This window comes from Odontesthes bonariensis, chromosome 3 (assembly GCF_027942865.1).
Source record: "Odontesthes bonariensis isolate fOdoBon6 chromosome 3, fOdoBon6.hap1, whole genome shotgun sequence".
NCBI lineage: Eukaryota > Metazoa > Chordata > Actinopteri > Atheriniformes > Atherinopsidae > Odontesthes > Odontesthes bonariensis.
In genome coordinates, this window is record NC_134508.1 from 43,597,164 (window position 1) to 43,619,443 (window position 22,280).

The window sequence follows — 22,280 nt, forward strand, 5'->3', positions numbered from 1 at the left end:
GATGTCCACGCGATGCTGCAGAGGCGTGTCAACCAAGCCCTACAACATCCAGAGCCTTGAGGAACTCAGGACGGACCTCATCCACCCCCGGGGCCTTGCCACCGAGGAGTTTTTTAACCACCTCGGCAACCTCAGCCCCAGAAATGGGAGGCCCCCACGTCTGAGCTCCCCAACTCTGCTTCCTCATCGGAAGGCGTGTCGGTAGGATTGAGGAGGCCCTCGAAGTATTCCCCCCACCGACTCACGACGTCCCTAGTTGAAGTCAGCAGAGCCCCGCCCTCACCATACACGGTGTTAACGGTGCACCGCTTTCCCCCCCTGAGCCGCCGGATGGTGGACCAGAATCTCCTCGAGGCCGTCCGGAAGTCGTTCTCCATGGTCTCCCCGAACTCCTCCCAAGCCCGAGTTTTTGCCTCAGCAACCGCCGAGGCTGCGTTCCGCTTGGCCTGTCGGTACCCATCAGCTGCTTCCAGAGTCCCACTAGCCAAAAAGGCCCGATAGGACTCCTTCTTCACCTTGACGGCTTCCCTCACCACTGGGGTCCACCAGCGGGTTCGGGGATTACCGCCACGACAGGCACCGACCACCTTATGGCCACAGCTCCGGTCGGCCGCCTCAACAATGGAGGCACGGAACATGGCCCATTCGGGCTCAATGTCCCCCACCTCCCCCGGGACATGGTTGAAGCTCTGCCGGAGGTGGGAGTTGAAATTCCTCCTTACAGGGGATTCCGCCAGCCGTTCCCAACAGACCCTCACAATACGTTTGGGCCTGCCAGGTCTGACCGGCTTCCTCCCCCACCAGCGGAGCCAACTCACCACCAGGTGGTGATCAGTTGACAGCTCCGCCCCTCTCTTCACCCGAGTGTCCAGGACATACGGCCGCAAGTCCGACGATACAACCACAAAGTCGATCATCGAGCTGCGGCCTAGGGTGTCCTGGTGCCAAGTGCACATATGGACACCCTTATGCCTGACCATGGTGTTCGTTATGGACAGTCCGTGACGAGCACAGAAGTCCAACAACAAAACACCACTCTGATTCAGAACGGGGGGGCCGTTCCTCCCAATCACGCCCCTCCAGGTCTCACTGTCATTGCCCACGTGAGCATTGAAGTCCCCCAGCAGGACGAGGGAGTCTCCCGGAGGAGCACTCTCTAGTGCCTCCTCCAGGGACTCCAAAAAGGGTGGGTACTCTGAACTGCCGTTCGGTGCATAAGCACAAACAACAGTCAGGACCCGTCCCCCCACCCTAAGGCGGAGGGAGGCTACCCTCTCGTCTACCGGGGTGAACCCCAATGTACAGGCGCACAGCCGGGGGGCAATAAGTATGCCCACACCTGCTCTACGCCTCTCACCGCGGGCAACTCCAGAGTGGAAGAGAGTCCAACCCCTCTCAAGGAGGCTGGTTCCGGAGCCCAAGCCATGCGTCGAGGTGAGTCCGACTATATCTAGCCGGAACCGCTCAGCCTCGTGCACCAGCTCAGGCTCCTTCCCCAGCAGAGAGGTGACGTTCCACGTCCCAAGAGCCAGCTTCAGTAGCCGAGGATCAGACCGCCAAGGTCCCTGCCTTCGGCTGCCGCCCAGCTCACACTGCACCCGACCCCCATGGCCCCTCCCACGGGTGGTGAGCCTGTCGGAAGGGGGACCCGTGTCGTTTCTTCGGGCTGTCCCCGACCGAGCCCCACGGGCACAGACCCGGCCACCAGGCGCTCGCCGGCGGGCCCCACACCTGGGCCTGGCTCCAGGGGGAGGGGAAGGGAAGGGAACACGGTGTCCAAAAGTATTATTCATCATAGGGGTTTTATGAGCTGTTCTTTGTCTGGTCCCTCATCTAGGATCTGTTTGCCATGGGTGACCCTACCAGGGGCTTAAAGCCCCAGACAACATAGCTCCCAGACTCATTGGGGCACGCAAACCCCCCCACCACGGTAAGGTGACAGCTCAAGGGGAGGCTTGAGCTGTCACCTTACCGTGGTCTTATCGATTCTCATTTGGAGAAAAAGGACAACAAACCGGTCGATTAGCATCAACTTTGTTTAGTTTAGAAGTAACACGAGTCATGACCTCACAAACCCAACAACGGTGAGGTCCACATTGATCTATCATGGCCTGGGTAATTGAACTCTTCCCTGCTCTGGTGAAAGGAGAAGCTGGAGGTAGAGGTGAACTGGGGGTAGTACCAGCAGCCTCTGGCTCTGAGCCAGTCAGGCTCTGTCTCTCATGATTTCATCTAAATGTAATGCCTGAGAAGGCATTCATTTAACCTTAACCGTTACTAAAAGCAGGTTTTACAATGAGGCAAATGGCGCTAATATGATAGGCAGTGTTTGTTAGTTAGTTAGTTAGTTAGTTACCTGCAGTGTTAGCCGAGGACATGCTAACGTTGCTAACGTTGCTGGGTTCAGATTCACCAACGTTAGTCCGGAGCAGATCGAAAACGCGACATTCATTCATAGTTATTGCATGTTGGTAGTATTTCCTCCCTTTGGTGAAATATTCACTTTGCAAGTTGCCCTGTTGTCGTCTTTTTTAGTGATGTGTAATCAAACTTTCGAGTGTTTGTACCGCTTGGGCGCCATGTTTACTGTTGGCTGCTGGCTGCACTGGACTCGCCACGCAATGTTGCGTGGTGACGTCATTTGCGCCCACTGGAATCGATAAGGGAATCGTTTGCAACATCGCCAAACGATTCCAAGGAATTGAAACACTGGGAACCGGTTCTCAACAAGAACCGGCTCTCGATTCCCATCCCTTGGTACAACTCAGAGTCCTGCCACATACAGAAGTATTCTGATGGTGCGGCTGTTGTGGAGGCCTTTACTGACTGGACCAAAAATAACTGTTTGCTCCTGAACACCACCAAGACCAAAAAGCTGGTGGTGGACTTCAGGAGATCTAAAACTCCGTACCAGTCAGTCTGCATTGTGGGGGCTGGCTCACTGCTGGTTTGAATCATACTTCACTGGACGGTCATTCAAAGTATCCTGGCTCGGTCACACTTCTGAAGCAAACCACCTCGCCACAGGGGTCCCCTGCCTAAAAGAGCACACGTCACCCATCTGTTCGTTGAGCTCCACTGGCTACCCGCCCGCATCAAATTCAAGTCACTGATGTTAGCCTACGAAGGGCTTAATGGAACGCCTCCCATCTACTTGAATACTCTTGAAGGCTTATGTCACGACTCGGTCACTCCAGTCGTCACAGGATTGCCGTCTAGCAGTGCCTACACCACGCTTAAGACAATCCAGACTCTTTTCATGTGTTATTCCACGATGGTGGAATGACCTACCGAGCGCTACCAGAACAGGGGCGTCCCTGAATATCTTAAAGAAACTTTTGAATACCCAGCTCTTCAGAGAGCATCTCCATCTTCCCTCTATGTCCGCACTCTATCTCTACACTGTCACCTCTGACAGAGCCTGACTAGTGGTTTCCTTCTCAATGTTTCTCATTGTTAGCTTTGATACTAGCTGTAACGTTTTATCCTCATTTGTTCGCTTTGGATAAAAGCATCTGCCAAATGCATAAACATAAAAAAAAAACATTTTTGGCCGGCATAGTGGAGGAGAATTAACACACTGGCAACGAGCAGAGGGAAAACTGCATTTTGTACATCTTAAAGCTCTGTCAACAATATAATCAGGTAAAGTTTAGGTAGCTTCCCTCCATGTATGGGCATTTGGCATTGAAGAAAAGAATTCTATAAATTTGGGTACAGCATATTATAATAGATATCTTCTGTAAAAAAAAAAATTCTTAGAGGCTGCATACTCAAGTAAAGCAAACTCAAATGCTATCCAAAATGATCATGTAAGACAGGGTTATGAGGGAATATTGTTGATTGTTCATTTTCAGTGTCATATGTTAGAATGAAATCAAGTACATTTCTAATATAGAATTCTCTACGTCATGCTGTCATTTTTAAGATCAATGTTAAAGTGACCAACTACAATTAATCTGTATACCACACTAAGGCAGATAAAAAAAAATCAGAATAAAAGCAAGATAAACAACAAACAAAAGTTTAGTTTAGTTTTATTCATATACCAAATCACAACAAACGTCATCTCCAGGCACTTCAAAGATACAGTTTAAACAAACAGAGGTGTTTTTTCTCATTTCAACTTTGGATGATAAAAACTGGAAGTACTAATTAATCTTGGGGGTGTCAAGGTTTTTTTTGTCCTGTCTCCATGTCTTGTCTTGTCATTTCCTGTTTTATTTTGAAAGAGTAACCAGGTCACTTGCCCTCCTCGTGTGTCTCGGTCTGATTGTCTGATGAATGATTCCACCTGTTCCCTGTTAGTTGTATAAGAGTCTGCGTCTCCCCTTGTCTTGTGCCAGTGGGTCGTATTCATGTCTGCGTGCGTTCACTCCAGCGTTCCCAAGTCTTGTCACAGCCTTATTCCAAGCAACCTTCGTGGTTTGTTCTGTTCCTCCTAGAGAGAGATTTTAGTTTTGTAATTTTTATATCATAGATTGGTTAAATCATAGTATATGTTTCATAGCTCTTTTGTTTCCTCAGAGTGGAGTGATTATTTGTTTTCTTAAATATTTTCATAGTCTAGTGCCTCCAGTTTTCAGGAGTGTTTTTCAGTTATTTCTCACCATACTCTACTTGGTCTTTCCTCCGTAGTGGGAGTGATTTTGCGTTACATATAACGTTTTGATATTCCTTGTGTTTTTCCTCCTTGTAGTGGAGCGAGTATTATTTTTGATAATTCTTATAGCTATGCTTCTTCCATTTTTGGAAGAAGTATATTAAGATAATTCCATAGCCTGTATTTACTTTTCTCATTACTTTTCAATAAAGCTCGTTATTGGAATACCTTGTCTCTGCATCTGCGTCCTGTGTTCCTGGGCCTGACGGGGTAGGACTTAAACCATAATTGAAAGCTAACCTGTTTGAAAGATGGTTGGATCTCCTCCTCCTTGGCCTGTGGTTCGAGGAAGTTTAAAATTTGCATAGCGAGGGGGAGAGGATTCATTAATGGAAACATGATCCAACTTTTGCAGCAAGGTTTCGTTAAGACAAAAAAAGTTATTATAATAGTCCCCAGTCAAGTCATTTACCAACAGAGACTAGGACAAGAGCCTCTGTTAAATGACTTAAGTGGGCAAGAGCTAAAGTGATAGATCAAATGAATTAAATAAAATTAATTTCCTACAGGGCTGGTTCAGTCCTGGTCAGGTGTTTGTCTTGGATGAGTACTGTGCTCGCTATGGTGTTCGAGGCTGCCATCGACATTTGTCCTACCTGAGCGATCTACTTGAGAGGGCAGAGAATGGAGCCATGATTGACCCCACACTACTTCACTACAGCTTCGCCTTCTGCGCCTCTCACGTTCATGGAAACAGGTAAAAATCAAAGAGCTTGCAAGTTGTGTGTCCTTTTTTTCCCCCCGCAGTCGTACAGATTTAACCTGAACACTAAAATGACTGAAATTCACACAGTAGCCTTTTATGTTAAGTTGGAGCAGGATGAGTCAACGCAGGTTTGCATGATCACAACCTCTTTTTGATTATTTTCTTTTCCTATAATCTCACTTTACATTGATTACAAAATTACCTTTCACCCACCGCACACTAAACCTTGTACTTCCACATAAACATGCCTTTTCAACATGTGTCTGACTTAAACTATGGAAGCCCTGAGAGGCAATCAAAAAAAATAATGCGGTCATTTATTTTCTAAGTCGTGAATTTCAAAGTGTTTGTTTTTGTAATACTCTCTTATGTCCAGAGTCCATCTGAATCACTGACCTTTCAGGATAACTGGCTGACTTAAGTGTACAATCAAAGGGGTGGACTCAGGAAGACGTCTCCACACGTTAATACACACCCCTATAGAACTGGAATACATTTTTCTTGAGATACTTTCTTGATTCCACCTTCAAGCTTTTTTGACCTTAGGTCAAATCAATTATCAGTATCCATCTGCTCCTTATCTTGTGAAAATAATTTCTAGGGCTGGGCGAGTTAACTCGTTGTTATCGCGTTAACGCATTAATTATTTAATGAAGATAAATATTTTATTGTGCATTAACGCATGTTTTATTTTTTTATTAGTTTTATTTATTTTTTTATTAGTTTTATTTTTCTTTTTTTTTTTTTCATTAAAAAAAAAATATATATTTGAGGGCTTTTGTGCCTTTAATGTATAGGAAAGTTCAAAGAGACAGGAAGCAGAGAGGGGGAACAACATGCAGCAAAGGGCCGTTCGATGCGGAACTCGAACCGGGGCCAGCTGCAGCGAGGACTATAGCCTTTTGTACATGGGGTGCCTGCTCAGCCCACTACGCCACAAATTACCTGTTTTATCATTTATTATTTATCTATTTATTTTATTAATCAGGGAAATAATGTGATTAATTAGATTAAAAATTTTAATCGTTGCCCAGCCCTAATAATTCCCATATATAATTAATAACTAGCATATAGGGCTGCACAGTGGTGTGGTGGTTAGCACCGTCGCCTCAGAGCGAGAGGGTTCCAGGTTCAACTCCCAGCTGGTTCTTTCTGTGTGGAGTCTGCATGTTCTCCCCATGTATGCGTGGGTTCTCTCCGGATACTCCAGCTTCTTCCCACTGACCAAAAACATGCATGTTAGGTTCATTGGTGTCTCTAAATTTGTCCCTAGGAGTGAGTGTGAGTGTGTGTGTGGTTGTCTGTCTCTGTGTGGCCCTGTGATGGACTGGAGGCCTGTCCAGGGTGTACCCCGCCTCTCGCCCGATGACCGCTGGGATAGGCTCCAGCCCCCCCCCTCCCGCAACCCGACCGACGGATTAAGCAGGTATAGAAGATGGTTGGATGGATGAACTAGTGTGTATCTTGATCCATGGGTTATCGCCTTACTGTGCACTAAAGGTTGGGCTTTGGCACAAACACCTCACCATGAGCAAATGATTTATGTCCTCTAACTACACTCTACTCACCAAAAAAATTCCCAAGCTCATTGTCTTAATTCACATAACACAACCAGCTACTAATACTTCATTCACAATACATGGTGGACTCACATCATTTCACATTACACCACGGCTGGCTCCCTTCACAGCCACCTGCTTAACAATCACGTCTTACAAGCTGCTATTTACCCAATTATTGTCCAAATTTACACACTCAGCATCTCCATGCTCAATCATTTTCCATGAATGATTTCATCAGCCCCCCTGAGCACAAGGGAAATAAGCACAAGGCTACGAGGGTGAGCTTATCACCTTCTCCTCTGTTCTTAGTTTGGAGGAGTCCCAGAAGCTGTAGCACTGTGCCTCCTTCAATAGTTAGAAGAAAACATTCCTACCAGCCAGCTTTCAGAACTGATCTCAGCTGCCAGGTGACAAAAGTCAAATTTATATTGTCGGGGTCACCATTATGCCGTGGAGAAAAGACCAGAGTAGTCAGACTCCCCTTGAAAGCCTCTTATGGGTAATTTATTAAAGGGATAGTTCGCCTCGTTTGACATGAAGCTGTATGACATCCCATATTAGCAATATCATTTATGAACATTTTCTTACCCCCTGCTGCGTCCTGTGAGCAGAGTTCCAGGCGAGTTTTGGCGTTGATGAATGATGGTAGTCCGGCTAGTTGGCGCTATTTTTGCCTCCCTTGATATCAATGTGTCCAATGTAAACTGTGCAGACCGAAGAGCAGACCGAGCAGTTCCCTGCTTCCGAGCAGCAAACACCGTAACAGGTGCCGCTATCGCTAGGTGGCTTGATGCATTGATATCAAGGGAGGCAAAAATAGCGCCAAGCAATGCGAGGTCTGACTTTTTCATGGAAAAGATTTTGTGATGCAAATGTATCACTCTTTTGAACGCATATTGTTTTGAGAAGCAAGACGCTTTATTTTTTAAACCCCAGCCAACAAGCCGGAATACCTTCGTTAGCGCCAAAATTCGCCTGGAACTCGGCTCACAGGACGCAGCAGGGGATAAGTCAATGTTCATAAATGATATTGCTAATATGGGATGTCGTACAGCTTCATGTCAAAAGAGGCGAACTGTCCCTTTAACAGGAACAGCATAGAAACATATTGCATGGCGTGTGTACATGGCCAAAACCTAATCTCTATCTGATCCCACTGTATCTTTGATTTCAACAGACATCTTGTGTTGTTGACCTTACCAGAGAACACCCTGACCCTTAACAATATGTGCTGTGAGCAGTGGTGAGGCACTCCTCCCTCCCACATAAGCAGCTGAGCAGTTTCAAAAGAGGTAGGCGGCTTCAGGCCTAGGGGCACCTGGGCCGGTGACAAACTTGCTGCACCACAATCTGTGATACAGAATTGAGGAGACACACACGTTCTTCTGGTGTTAACTTTACGACGGAAGGATTTATTCTTCTTATGTACACAAACCAAAACAGGTATCCAACATATCTGTTGTCTTAATGACTCTAGCTTCAATACCTTTTTGCATCATATTGCCACTTAAGAGAATCAATTCAAACAACAACAGTTCCTTCACATGTTAATTTGCATTAATAAAACAAGAACTCTCTCAGGCTACTAAGACCCGTTCAACACATTCCCATTAGTTCAGGATTATCAGAAAACACATTCACTTAACACACACATACATATAATCCGCTTTTGTTCTGGTTATATCCTTTTAACAAAAACCAAACATTCCCATTTGTCCATAAAGAACAGATATTCACTTTAGCTTCAACTCTTAACAACAAAATTCAAACTACATCTGCTCATTTAATAATGCTATTTTCTATTTTGCATAACACATGTTGTTCAATCATTTTACTGCTAAACCACTTACAAAGAAATACTTTGCCTGAAAAATACATACACAAACTGAACTAATTGCATTTAGTGAATTGACATTGCTTTTGGGTTAGCTTTTCCCGCACGTTACACCATACTCTACAAGTCCGCTATCATTAGCAAGTTAGCATGCTGCCCTTTCTCTCTATTTACAGACGATTTTCTGATAAAACATTTCTCTGACTGACGTGTGCAGACAACCATATTAGGTGCATGATCCACTCTTAAAATCTAGCGTGTGCACTACATATAAGACATTTACTAACCTGTGATACAGAATTGAGGAGACACATTCGTCCGGTGTTAACTTCACGACGGGAGGATTTATTCTTCCTCCGTGTGTAGAGGATTTTATATCCCTTAAGCACAACGCGACTTGTTTGAATATTGCATCCGCCATACAGTCTGATAGTAAAATTAAATTTATCTTTAGCCACTGGCTGTTACAGAAGATGAGAACGACCGTTGATTTGAAAAAAAAAAAAAAATTGTATGCACTATTATCTCTATTAACGACTTATTATCTTGCTATCTCGATATAACAAAGATTGCCGTTCTCGGCTTCCGTAGGTTATGGAACAATAAAAATTTTAAAAGATGTATGGGTGTCTATTTCCCACAATTTAAGCCTTTACACTTGGGCAAAGCGATGAAATGGGCAGTCTTAGAAAAACGATCCACAATGGTTTGTTTGACTGCGTTACCTCTGAATGGATAGAGACAGGTAATGAATTTCAATGCGATGTGACAACATGTTCTGGATGGCACAGGTAGTGGCTGAAGTTTCCCAACAGGAGGCCGATGAGAGTATTTAGATCTCTTCCACTCAGTACAAGCGAGGACGAAGAAGCGGGTGTCCGCGGCAGTGGCGGGCCACCAGAAGGTTTTTTGTAAAAAGGATAATAATAATATATTTTATTTGTATAGCGCTTTTCAAAAAAACTCAGACACTTTACAAGTATAGGACTAAAAATATAAAATGAGAATACTTAAATTACATAACACAGGCTATTAAACAAAAATCATAACATAAGAACACTTGAGTAAGTGACGCAGGACATTAATCGCACATTAAAAGCAAATCTAAAAGGATTTTGAGGTTTTGATTGATGAGATGTGATTTGAATGTGGCGAGATCTGTACAGTCACGGATGTGTTTGGGGAAAGAGTTCCAGAGGGTGGGAGCAGCTATGGAGAAGGCTCTGTCACCCCAGATCCGGTTGTGATAAAGTTCTGTTAATACCGGAATGACAGGTAAGCTTGGATGAATGACTTCACTGAAGAACCTGGGATCTTAACTCATTGGCTGCCAGCCATTTTCAGTTCAGAGACACCCATACTGCCAAGTGTTTTTCAGTATTTTGACTGATTTTCCAAGACCCACAGAAAAGTGTGTCTTATGACTATGTACACACCGAAATTACCAAAAGAAAGAGTAGACTCTCTTCTTTGATCAGGAAAATAAAGTTTGTTTCTACCATTTTCAGTCTTTTAGTAATAGACAGTAGAACATAGGTTGGTTTCACCAAAAACAGCTGTTTGACCCAAAAAATTGAGAAAACGAGCTCTTTTTTTTTTGTGCATAGTGGCACTGCTGCCACCTAGTGGGTAATTTTGCCAGTATATTCTCTGTTTAGTGTTTACAAGCCTAAGATTTAGTGACGAACTCCGCTAGATTGTCCCCCAGCCCGCTCCGTTAAAAAACGCAATTGACGTCTATAGACGTCTTTGGCAGTGAACGTTTTTTTTTAAATTGACGTCTATAGACGTCAATGGCACCGAAAGAGTTAATATGCTCAGATAGGGCTTTAAGGCGAGACACTACAGGTGAATAGGTTAATATTTTAAAATAATAGATTATTACCATGAAACTTCCTCAGTTGATTACTTATACAAGTATGAAAAAAAAATGTATTACAAGTTTTAGAAATTTGTATGTATTATCTCATTAAATATGCGCACATTTGCATATATTTACGGAAGATAGATCTGAACATATGATAAAGCCAGGTGCAAAATTCTTTTTTTCATTTTGTTTACACACAAAATTAAAAGAAAATTATAGAGGGATTTCAGGATATCTGCTTTCATTTCCTAGGAAATCAAAATATACTATCCAAAGCCTAAACAACATCAATTTTCGCCATATTTCTTTATTATAATGTCACGTAAATCAGGCCAGGAATGATTTATCAACAAATCCTTCTGTAAATATCTTCAGAATACTGCTAAGTGTATAACTGGAATGTTTGGTGTTAGTAGGTGCTCCATAGGCTGAGATATTGACACTGGAAAAATACCAAAAACTGATTTTGAGAAAACGGCATTTAAAGATTTAAATAGGGGGAATTCATTTTGGTGAATTTGGGCGAAATGTACTGCAGCGATTAAACAAAATGTGATGAAATAAACATTTTAATTTATGTTTTGAAATAACACATATTGAAGGAGTAGACTGGCCCAAAATCTAAAAATTGACCACTGCATGAAATCACTGTTTTTGCCTGCCGTGTCTCGCCTTAAAAAGCCCTCATCGTTCCATCACAAGTCTGCAGCCAGTATCTCAAACTTCACAGAAAAATTTGCTCCACTCCGGGTTCCTTGACGTAGACTGAGTAATTGGCATGAAGTCTCCTCTCCTCGTCCAGAGAGCTCAAACACCTTACGAATTTCTGGAATAAATTCCGATACAGTGAGAAAAGACAGCGTTGTGCGCATTAAAGGCCTCTGTCCAGGCCAGTACTCTACCCCACATCAAGCCCATAATATCCCCTTAACGCCTATTGTCGCATATATGCTACAAACCGTTTGGCTCAATCAACCAGCTGAGATAGCATCTTTATTCCCCCAATGCCGGTTAGTCCATATTCACTACAACCGCAAAGTGACGGACTTATTTCCTGTTGCAGATTTATATAAATAAATATGTGAATAAAAAAACATTGTTTTTTCACTGTTATATTACTGTGTTGTTGTTATCTTATTATGCACCATTATGCCTGGTGTTGCAAATAAGCAACATACCAAATTACATACCAAACATACCAAATTGACTCCAAATTGACCAGGATGCCTGTTGTCGCAAATTTGCAACATACCAAAATATCTATTTATTTTTTGTGCAAAAGTGAAATTAATAATCTCAGCATTATTTACCATCTACTTAAAGGTTAAAACACACACAAAACATTTTTTTTATATACAGCTATATAAATTCAGGCATTAAGGGGATATAAAATGATTTTGATTTTTCTGAAGTGAACGTTACTGGCCTCTGTTTAAAAACTCACTGAGATCCCCAGAAAAGGGTTCTGGATCAGGCATGTATGACTGTGGGGCAGGGGCAGGTGCTGAAATGATGTTTGCTGCAGCAGGTAGAGATGAGGGCAAACCTTTGGGGACAGAGGGGCTTTCTAACGTGGCTACTTGCTGTAGCAGAGATTTATTGGAATGCAAAGGGACTGTAATACTTGCTCATGTTGATGGAGAAGTTTGCCTTGTTTAGCAAAGGCATGTTGCCAGGACTTATTCTGTTCACTGCTGGCTGGGTCCATGATCCTTTTGGACAGAATGTTCTGTTCCATTTTTTTAAGGTAATTCAGGCTGGACCCAGACAAAGGTAGCAAAGAATAGGTAAGTATAAGTTAAGTGGGTTTATTTCGAATGAATAAGGTGATCACAAAATCACAGAGACTTGACTCCTGTTCATAGAACAAAAGGATTCCTTCCTGTGGGCATCCACCACACCCACGGAAGAGCAGGAAACGCATGAAAAGGGACAAAAATGTACAGATCCTGACAGTTGTAGATGACAACAGAAGAAAAACAGATATTACATGTATTAAGTGTCACCATAAAGATACACACAATCATTGTAAATATTTATTTTGAAAAAAGAAAAAAAGATTTGAGCTCCTTGACTCATTTTGAATTTCCCCCACTGGGGAATGAATAAATAATTTTTCTATTCTATTCTACAAAGGAAAACGATGTTGTGCAGGGCAAGAAACTAAAGTTCTGAACTGTAATTTTTCAGTCCAGGAATGTGCATAACAAAGGTTGGTCTTCTTTAAAACAAGCACATTAGTTTGAAAGTTTTCCAGTGTTGCTCTTGTGACTGTCTTCTAATGTTCCTTGGTTTCCATAGTTGGGAATGCTGTAACCTGCAATCCTTTTTCATCAGGCTGTTCTCTAAACAAGGATAAGGAAAAGGAAACGACAATTCAAGGATGAGACTAGATGACCTCGAGTTATTTGTATTTCTTAGACAGCCTTACAATATATCTTGAAATGATGTTGTAAAACTTAGGGTCTGTATATTAACTCCTCATGTGGTGACACTTTCCCAGAAAGTATTTTTTGTGACTTTGGCATGAAACTAATTTGTCACAGGAGTTCTCTGCCAGATATCATGGTGTCATTTTCTGAATCTTCTTTGATCTGTAACACAGGAATCATTGGCCTTTCATCCAGTATGTGCCCTGTTATCTACATCGTAGTATTCTCTTGTCTAACCTGTTGTGATGTACTTATACATCAAATGTGTCGGCATCACAGTCATTCATCTGTAGATGAAGTGTAACAAAGATAGACGAGTGCCACTCTAGCACGAAGGGTAAAGGTCAGGGAGGGCTGTCTGTCAGAGTACCTCATCTCCACCTCCTCCTCTTCCATCCAACTGACCCTTTTCTTATATCTATTTATTCATCCATCCCTTCTTCTGCCCTGCTAACAAACAGTGATAGAGGGCTGAGGCCTTTTCTAAACAGCACAAACAGAAAATGAGTTTGCTTATCCTCTTAAATACATATATTTTTTTAAAGATACATATCCAGAAGAAGTATTAAAGGTTTTTTGATTGGTAGAGTGAAAAAATTCATAATTTCCTTCCATTTGAGAAATGGTCAGATTCTTTGTTTTTCATTTTCATATTCCAAATTAATATTTATATGCAAATCCAGCTCAATATCTACTTTTCTATTTTTTTTTTTACTACGGATAAAATCCAAAAATAATCCTTAAGTCCACATCCACATGCATCAAATGGAGACCTGCTATCCCAGTCAAGCCATCGTGCCTGGAAGTTATGACATGACAGGTTGATGGGTTGTCGTATGTGACGGGCCAATGTCTCTGCTGCCAACGCTGCTGCATGTGTGTGCATGTGTGCGCACATGTGCTCCGTGCACACACCTCATCCAAATCACCACCCATCCACCCAAACACAAAAACACAAACTCTACAAGCCTGAATCCCACTGGTCTGCCAGCTGGGAAGTGCTAGTGCATCAAGCTGGACTACGACAGTGTCAGGATTTGATATCAGTCCAGCTAAATATTGAATATTGTTTACAATATTGTTTACGTCTGCAATGTGTTTTTGAAATATTCTAGAAATAAATTAATTAAGTGTCAGCTTGCTCCTAAGTAAATACAAAAGAAAGTGGTAGGTTTTAATTAGAAAATTTTATTTTGAATGAATTATGAACAATCTATTTTCATGTTTAGTTTAGTCTTTTTCTAATTTAAATCAAATAAATTTAACTTATGAGTCAAAACCATTTTTAATTTGAAAATCTGCATACGCTCACCATTGTTGTAATGCATAATGTTGTCTTAGATGGTCACTTTAATTGTTTTTTTGTGAAAGATGGTGTACTAGAGTATCAATATCTTATTGATTCCCAAAGAGATATTGTGTTGCTTTTGTAGAAATTGATGATAAATAAGAATAAAAGAAAGTTAGCAAATGAAGACCATCAGATCAGCAACTGTAATCAAGAAGATTTTGCATTATTACTGAGAAAATAATTCAAACAATTTATTGTTTTCATTATTTCATTGTTTCAGTTATTTCTGGAAAGTAAATTATATTTATAAATGTATATCTATTTATTATAAACCCGTTTTGGTTGTAGCTTAAAGACGGCAAAGGTTCGCAATCTGCATCCACAGCAGGAAACAGCAAGAGCTCTGTTCTTTCATGTGCTCCTAGAAAGGTTGACATTTATCAGCCACAGTTCAGCTTCCATCATGGAATCAAAAGTGCTACTTTAGGCCTTTCCCTGGCTATCCTTTAGATGTTAAATAATTGTACACATATAAATGAATATAGCTTACAAATTGAGGCCAATTGAGGTACAATCCAACAATAAGGACGAAACATGACAATTGAAAATAAGAATAATGAGCAATATGTTTCCATTTTTAAAAAAGACCCACACGTGATGAACTCAATGGAGAGGCAGTTATCCACTGGAAATTGATCAAAATTTCATGTTTAGTTTTTCTTTTTTTTTCAATTGGTGCAAATAAAAATTTTAAAAAAACACTGCAAAGCATTACATGTAAGATAGAGAAGTGCTAAGAAAAAAAAATTTGCAAAAAAAATACTTCATGATTAGGGGCATATTGCGGTTGTCTACAAGAAAGAAAAGCTGGCACTAAAGTGATGCTGGCTTGCCTTTTGTTTGTCACTGATGGGTCATTTGCTTGTCATCATTGGAACTAAGAGGTCATCAGGTCAAGCAAACATGAGGAAGCTGCCAGGGAACAACATGCTGCTGGAAGAAGAAGAAAAAAACAAGACTGCAAGACTTAATGAGGATGAAAATTCCCTCTGATTTTCTGTCTCAGTGACTGATGATGAAATTGCTTTTACATATAATTTTTTTCCTCAATATCAAACCCTCTTCAGCTTTTGTTTCAAGCTTGCACATACTGTAATGTTCCATGATCTGAAGCACCCACGTATTACAAAAATTAACATTTTATTAATCAGCTTATGATAAGGTTCCAAGATACACTGTTGGTAGTACATATTTGTACTTCTTTCTTTATATTTTTATTCTTTGTAGCCTTTTTTTAATTGTTTAACCTCTTATTCTCACAATTTGGCAACTTAATACTATTTTGTTTGCTTTTTTGAGCTTAGATTTAGAATCTGATATTCAATAAATCTTGCTCCATGCTCCATGCTGTCATTACCTCCCCAGTATTAGGATTGCAAATAGCAGAGACCCAGAGGTGGCAGCAACGCACTGACAGTCCCCAAAAACCGACAGGAGTCTGGATGAGGTGATAATCAATGCATAGCAAATTGTTTGAGTAAAACACAGCCCTCTTGCAGCAAACAAGTACTCTCCGAACTCACACACAGTTTCTCATTGTCCACTGAAATGACACGTCAGGAGTGGGGTGGGTGGGGGGGTCATGTCCTTTGCTTTACATCATGCTGTCATAGCCAACGCTTCTTCTGTCACATGCACTCTGCTCACAATTGACTCAGACTCAACCATGTCACAAATGATAAACACATCATATACACACACAAATGCTATTGTAATACTGTATAAAATTCTAATTACTGTATTTATTCAATTTACTAAAACATACATCACACAAAAAGGCAATCTACCTATCATTATTAAATTGGAACTATTTCAGTTTCTCTTTGTGCATGTGCACTTGTGTTTGTGTACGAGTGTGCAGGGATGTCAATTTCAAACTGAAAAAATCTTGCTAATTATGATTTCTAAGTTGTGTGCCATGGTCTCAAATTCTTACCAACAATTGTGAAGGATGTAAGCAAATAAATCCCGCCCTTAAATACAAATTGACAAAAATGCATCATTGTTCACAACAAACCAGAGAAAATGAGTGCTCGGCAACTTTTGGTTAATGGTAGTTTTGGGCGTGGTGGAATTGGAGGGGCTGGACATTTGGGGAGGTTAAGAGGAGAAAACATGGGATATGGATGTGGTGTGTCAATGTTTTGATCTTGACAGTGGAGTCCAGGCTGAGTGGAGACAGTGGGGGGCTAGATGGGCTTTGAGGGGGTAAAGATTGGACTTTTGAGGCTGGAGGAGAACCCTCTAGCAGGTTTGTTGGGGCTTGGGGGGACTCCTCCTGTTGGGCTGCAGGCAAAGATTCCAACTGTTGGAGTGAGACGAAGCTGTTCAAGCCTCTTTCTGATTCTGTTGTCCTCCATTACTCGTATTTTAGGCATATACTCGTATATTACTCGTATCTAATCTCAGGCATCCTGATCTGCTGTTTTGGATTGTCTCAACTCTTGTCCTTGGCAGGGGCTGCTGATGTCTGAAGCTCAACAACTGTACTCCGGATGTATTAAAGCAGTAACCATTTGCTTTAAAGAGGTGCCTGCATTACCAGAAAATGTGTAAATTGTCAATAAAGTTTATTGATAGGGCAGCAAACATATCTTTTAAACATCTGTTAAGCAAGATATACACCGCTATTAAAATAGACCAAATAAAAATTTTAGATGAAAAAAACCCAACAGTTTAACTCTCTCCTTTAAAAAGAAACTCACAGCTAATAGCTCAATGTCCTACAAATCTTCTCCTTCATAGTGACTTGTCATCACTTGTTAACTTGTTGGTAGCAATCTCACACTCCTCATGATAACTGAAGGAAGAGAGAGTTTGCACTTTCTCCACCTCTTTCTGCATCTTGCTCAAACATTGTGAAAAACGTCAAGATAAATATGAGGCAAACACGCCTCATAATTGACCCTCTGGTATGGCTGCAGTATAGGTCACAACCCCGTGCCCTCTGTGTTAACAGATGGTACATCTTATTTCATTTTTTTAAAAGAGGCTGTGACATCATAATTGGCACCTCTGACTGACCCTGCTGCCCTCAGCCACTGAAGGGAAGCATGAGCTCAAGCTTTTCATTGTCTGTTTAAACTTGACAAAAATCTGCTGTTCTGCTGTAAAGACTGCATGAACTTGATTAACCATTGCAGTTATACTCTTCTTTTTGGTATCCATCCATCCATCATCCATCCATTATCTGCCGCTTGTCCGGGGATCGGGTCGCGGGGGCAGCAGCTTGAGCAGAGAAATCCAGACGTCCCTGTCCCCGGCCACTTCCTCCAGCTCTTCTGGGGTACCCTGAGGCGTTCCCAGGCCAGCCGAGAAACATAGTCTCTCCAACGTGTCCTGGGTCTTCCCCGGGGCCTCCTCCCAGTGGGACAGGCCCGGAACACCTCACCAGGGAGGCGTCCAGGAGGCATCCTAACCAGATGCCCGAGCCACCTCATCTGACTCCTCTCGATGCGGAGGAGCAGCGGTTCTACTCCGAGCCCCTCCCGGATGACCGAGCTTCTCACCCTATCTCTAAGGGAGAGCCCAGACACCCTGCGGAGGAAACTCATTTCGGCCGCTTGTATTCGCGATCTCGTTCTTTCGGTCACTACCCACAGCTCGGGACCATAGGTGAGGGTAGGAACATAGATTGACCGGTAAATCGAGAGCCTCGCCTTCTGGCTCAGCTCCTTCTTCACCACGACGGGCCGGTGCAGAGCCCGCATCACTGCAGACGCCACACCGATCCGTCTGTCAATCTCCTGCTCCATTCGTCCCTCACTCGTGAACAAGACCCCGAGATACTTGAACTCCTCCACTTGGGGAAGGATCTCATTACCGACCCAGAGAGGGCATTCCACCCTTTTCCGGCCGAGGACCATGGTCTCAGATTTGGAGGTGCTGATTCTCATCCCAGCCGCTTCACACTCGGCTGCGAACCGCTCCAGTGAGAGCTGAAGGTCACGGCCCGACGACGCCAACAGAACCGCATCGTCTGCAAAAAGCAGAGACCCGATTCTGAGGTGGCCAAAACGGACCCCCTCAACGCCCTGGCTGCGCCTAGAAATTCTGTCATTAAAAATTATGAACAAAATCGGTGACAAAGGGCGGCCCTGACGGAGTCCAACCCTCACAGGAAACATGTCCGACTTACTGCCGGCAATGCGGACCAAACTCTGACACCGGTCATACAGAGACCGAACAGCCCCTATCAAGGGGTCCGGCACTCCATACTCCCGGAGCACCCTCCACAAGGGACATGGTCGAGCGCCTTCTCCAAGTCCACAAAACACATGTAGACCGGTTGGGCGAACTCCCATGCACCCTCCAGGATCCTGCCGAGGGTATAGAGCTGGTCCACTGTTCCACGGCCAGGACGAAAACCACACTGCACCTCCTGAATCCGAGATTCGACTATCCGTCGGATCCTCCTCTCCAGTACCCCCGAATAGACCTTACCAGGGAGGCTGAGGAGTGTGATCCCCCTATAGTTGGAACACACCCTCCGGTCCCCCTTTTTAAAGAGGGGGACCACCACCCCGATATGCCAGTCCAGAGGCACTGCCCCCGATGTCCACGCGATGCTGCAGAGGCGTGTCAACCAAGACAGCCCCACAACATCCAGAGCCTTGAGGAACTCAGGACGGCCTTGCCACAGAGGAGTTTTTTAACCACCTCGGCAACCTCAGCCCCAGAAATGGGAGTAAGTTATATTTATTCAGTTACTTATAAACTCAGCAGAAAATCAATGCTATTAAATGCTATAAAAAGAATCTCCTCTGTGTGATCACTTTTTATGAGTCAAAAACTACTCTGACTACACTTGTCAGGTAGATAGCTGAATAGATTGATAGATATGCTTTATAAATCCTACAAGTGAAATTATTAGGTCAAAGCAGCATAACAAAAAAAGACAAAGAACAAAAGGTATATACAGGAAATTCACCAATAACAAAAAGGATAATCATACACATAAATATAAATATATATAAGGATATACACAGATATACCAACAAAAATATTTATCAAATATAAACACCAGTATATATATATACATCTCTACATAAATACAAAAATAAGAATACATTTTCTTTTATGTATATATCATATTTTTGATACAATAACAAATAAAAGATACAGTCAGTTATGAACACTAGAATGTGGCTATCGAGTGAAACAGACAACAGTGTTCACCTCTCACACAGTGCTGAGCCGTTGTATAGTGTTCTGGTAAATAGTAAGAATCATTTCCGAAACCGTTTTTTGTGACAGCAGACCTGGATGAGTTTCTTAGAGAGGGTGTCTGCTTCCCGGACATATACTGGGCGGAGAGGGGCCTGATAACTGAAGGCTCTAACTCCCATTCTACTTTTAGAAACTCTAGGACCTGCAGTTTAAGAGTGAAGTGCTCTGTTGGGAAATCTTATAATGAGATCTTTAAAGGGATAGTTCGCCTCTTTTGACATGAAGCTGTATGACATCCCATATTAGCATTATCATTTATGAACATCTTCTTACCCCCTGCTGCGTCCTGTGAGCCGAGTTCCATCCTCGTTTTGGTGTTGACGAAGGTAGTCCGGCTAGTTGGCTGGGGCTAGAAAAATAAAGCGTCTTGCTTCTCAAAACAATATGCGTTCAAAAGAGTAATACATTTCCATCACAAAATCGTTCTCGATGAAAAAGTCAGACCTCACATCGCTTGGCGCTATTTTTGCCTCCCTTGATATCAATGCGTCCAATATAAACTGTGCAGACCGAAGAGCAGACCGAGCACTCCCCTGCTTCCGAGCAGCAAACACCGTAACAGGCGCGGCTATCGCTAGGTGGATGGACGCATTGATATCAAGGGAGGCAAAAATAGCGCCAAGCGATGTGAGGTCTGACTTTTTCATCGAGAACGATTTTGTGATGCAAATGTATCACTCTTTTGAACGCATATTGTTTTGAGAAGCAAGACGCTTTATTTTTTAAACCCCAGCAAACTAGCCGGACTACCTTCGTGGACGCCAAAACTCGCCTGGAATTCGGCTCACAGGACGCAGCAGGGGGTAAGTCAATGTTCATAAATTATATTGCTAATATGGGATGTCATACAGCTTCATGTCAAAAGAGGCGAACTATCCCTTTAAGATATGATTGAGCTTGGTCATTAAGAGCTTTATGTGTGAGGAGAAGAATTTTAAATTCTATTCTCAATAAAACTGGAGAAATATGATCTCTGGCTGCAGCAATTTGGATCAGCTGGAGGCTTTTCACATAATTTGTGGGACAGCCCAATAATACAGTATATGCGTCAAATGATTAATTCTGGTCAGAAATAACTAAGGAAATGCCACCGCTTCTCCGGGGATCAGGTCGCAGGGGCAGCAGCCTGAGCAGAGAAAGAAAACCCACCAGCGAGTTCAGGGATTGCCGCCACAACAGGCACCGACCACCTTACGACCACAGCTCCGGTCAGCCGCCTCAACAATGGAGGCACGGAACATGGCCCATTAGGACTCAATGTCCCCCACCTCCCCCGGGACATGGTTGAAGCTCCTTCTGACAGGGGATTCCGCCAGACGTTCCAAGCAGACCCTCACAATACGTTTGGGCTTGCCAGGTCTGATCGGCTTCCTGCCCCACCAGCGGAGCCAACTCACCACCAGGTGGTGATCAGTTGACAGCTCCGCCCCTCTCTTCACCCGAGTGTCCAGGACATACGGCCGCAAGTCCGACGAAAGAACCACAAAGTTGACCATCGAGCTGCGGCCTAGGGTTTCCTGGTACCACATATGGACACCCTTATGCCTGAACATGGTGTTCGCTATGGACAGTCCATGACGAGCACAGAGCCGAGGATCAGACCGCCAAGGTCTCTGCCTTCGACTGCTGCCCAGCTAACATTGCACCTGATCCCCTTGGCCCCTCCCACAGATGGTGAGCCAATTGGAAGGGGGACCCACGTCACATTTTCGGGCTGTGCCAGACCGAGCCCCATGGGCACAAGCCACCCCTGGGCCTGGATCCAGGGGGGTGCCCTGGTGACCCCCGTCCGGGCAAAGGAAAACGTTGTCCAATCGTGTTTTTTATTATATAGGGTTTAATGAGCTGTTCTTTACCTGCCATCAAGAGTAGCTAGATAGTTTTTCCCTGAAGCGCTCAGGTCCGAAGTCAAAATCTTCAGTTTTGTCTGAGTTTAGAAGCAGAAAGTAAAGCATTTTGGATCAGCTGGAGGCTTTTCAAAACCTCCTCGAATTTTGTTCTGATAACTGCTTCAGTCCGCATTCGCACATGAGTCGGGACTGATGCGGCGCAGCCGTCTGCAACAGCGACGTGTTACTTTAGCGCCACATTCAACAACAAAACAAAACAAAATCTGTGAAAAGTAAGGAGAGAAGAAACAAACACCACAAAGAAGCTAACATGGAGAGCGGGGAGGCCACCGTGTTCATGGTCTGCATGATGGTGATATTAATCATGGAGGATCACATGGGGCGTCTAACATGGAGGCTGGAAGAGCTCACAGAGAGAGTCAGGAGATGAAGGATGGAGCGCAGGCCATACTTCTTGGTTTCATGAAGGAAGGAGAGCAGAGCGCCGCAGACAAAGGAGACCACGTGGAGGTTTAACTTATTAAACACGCCAAGGTTGTGTCCGTGTCGTATGAGGAAACATTTCAGCCTGACAGCATGACAAGGGGCGGAGCTACCGCGCCAAGGGGCGGAGCTACCAAACACCAAACATCTCCGTCAGATGTGTTCCTATAGAACCCAGAACAGACCCAGCTGAGGAGAAGGAGCTAAAATGGTTATAGGAACTGAGGGCCATGGTCCCGAGTTCCTGTATGTGCGAATGCGGGAGAAAACGGCCCCGTGGATTAAAAGGTTATAGGAACTGCA

General features: G+C 43.4%; 1 protein-coding gene across 4 annotated transcripts in view; it reads left to right on the top strand.

The window, feature by feature from the left end:
- Positions 1 to 22,280, top strand: part of LOC142377607 (calcium-dependent secretion activator 1-like) — a 452,862-nt gene that overhangs the window by 134,937 nt on the left and 295,645 nt on the right. For all 4 annotated transcript variants that reach the window (XM_075461876.1, XM_075461875.1, XM_075461877.1 and 1 more), the window contains one exon: positions 5,173 to 5,360. In XM_075461876.1, the coding sequence (XP_075317991.1) occupies positions 5,173 to 5,360 (188 nt within the window). The remainder of the gene's footprint in view (positions 1 to 5,172; positions 5,361 to 22,280) is intronic.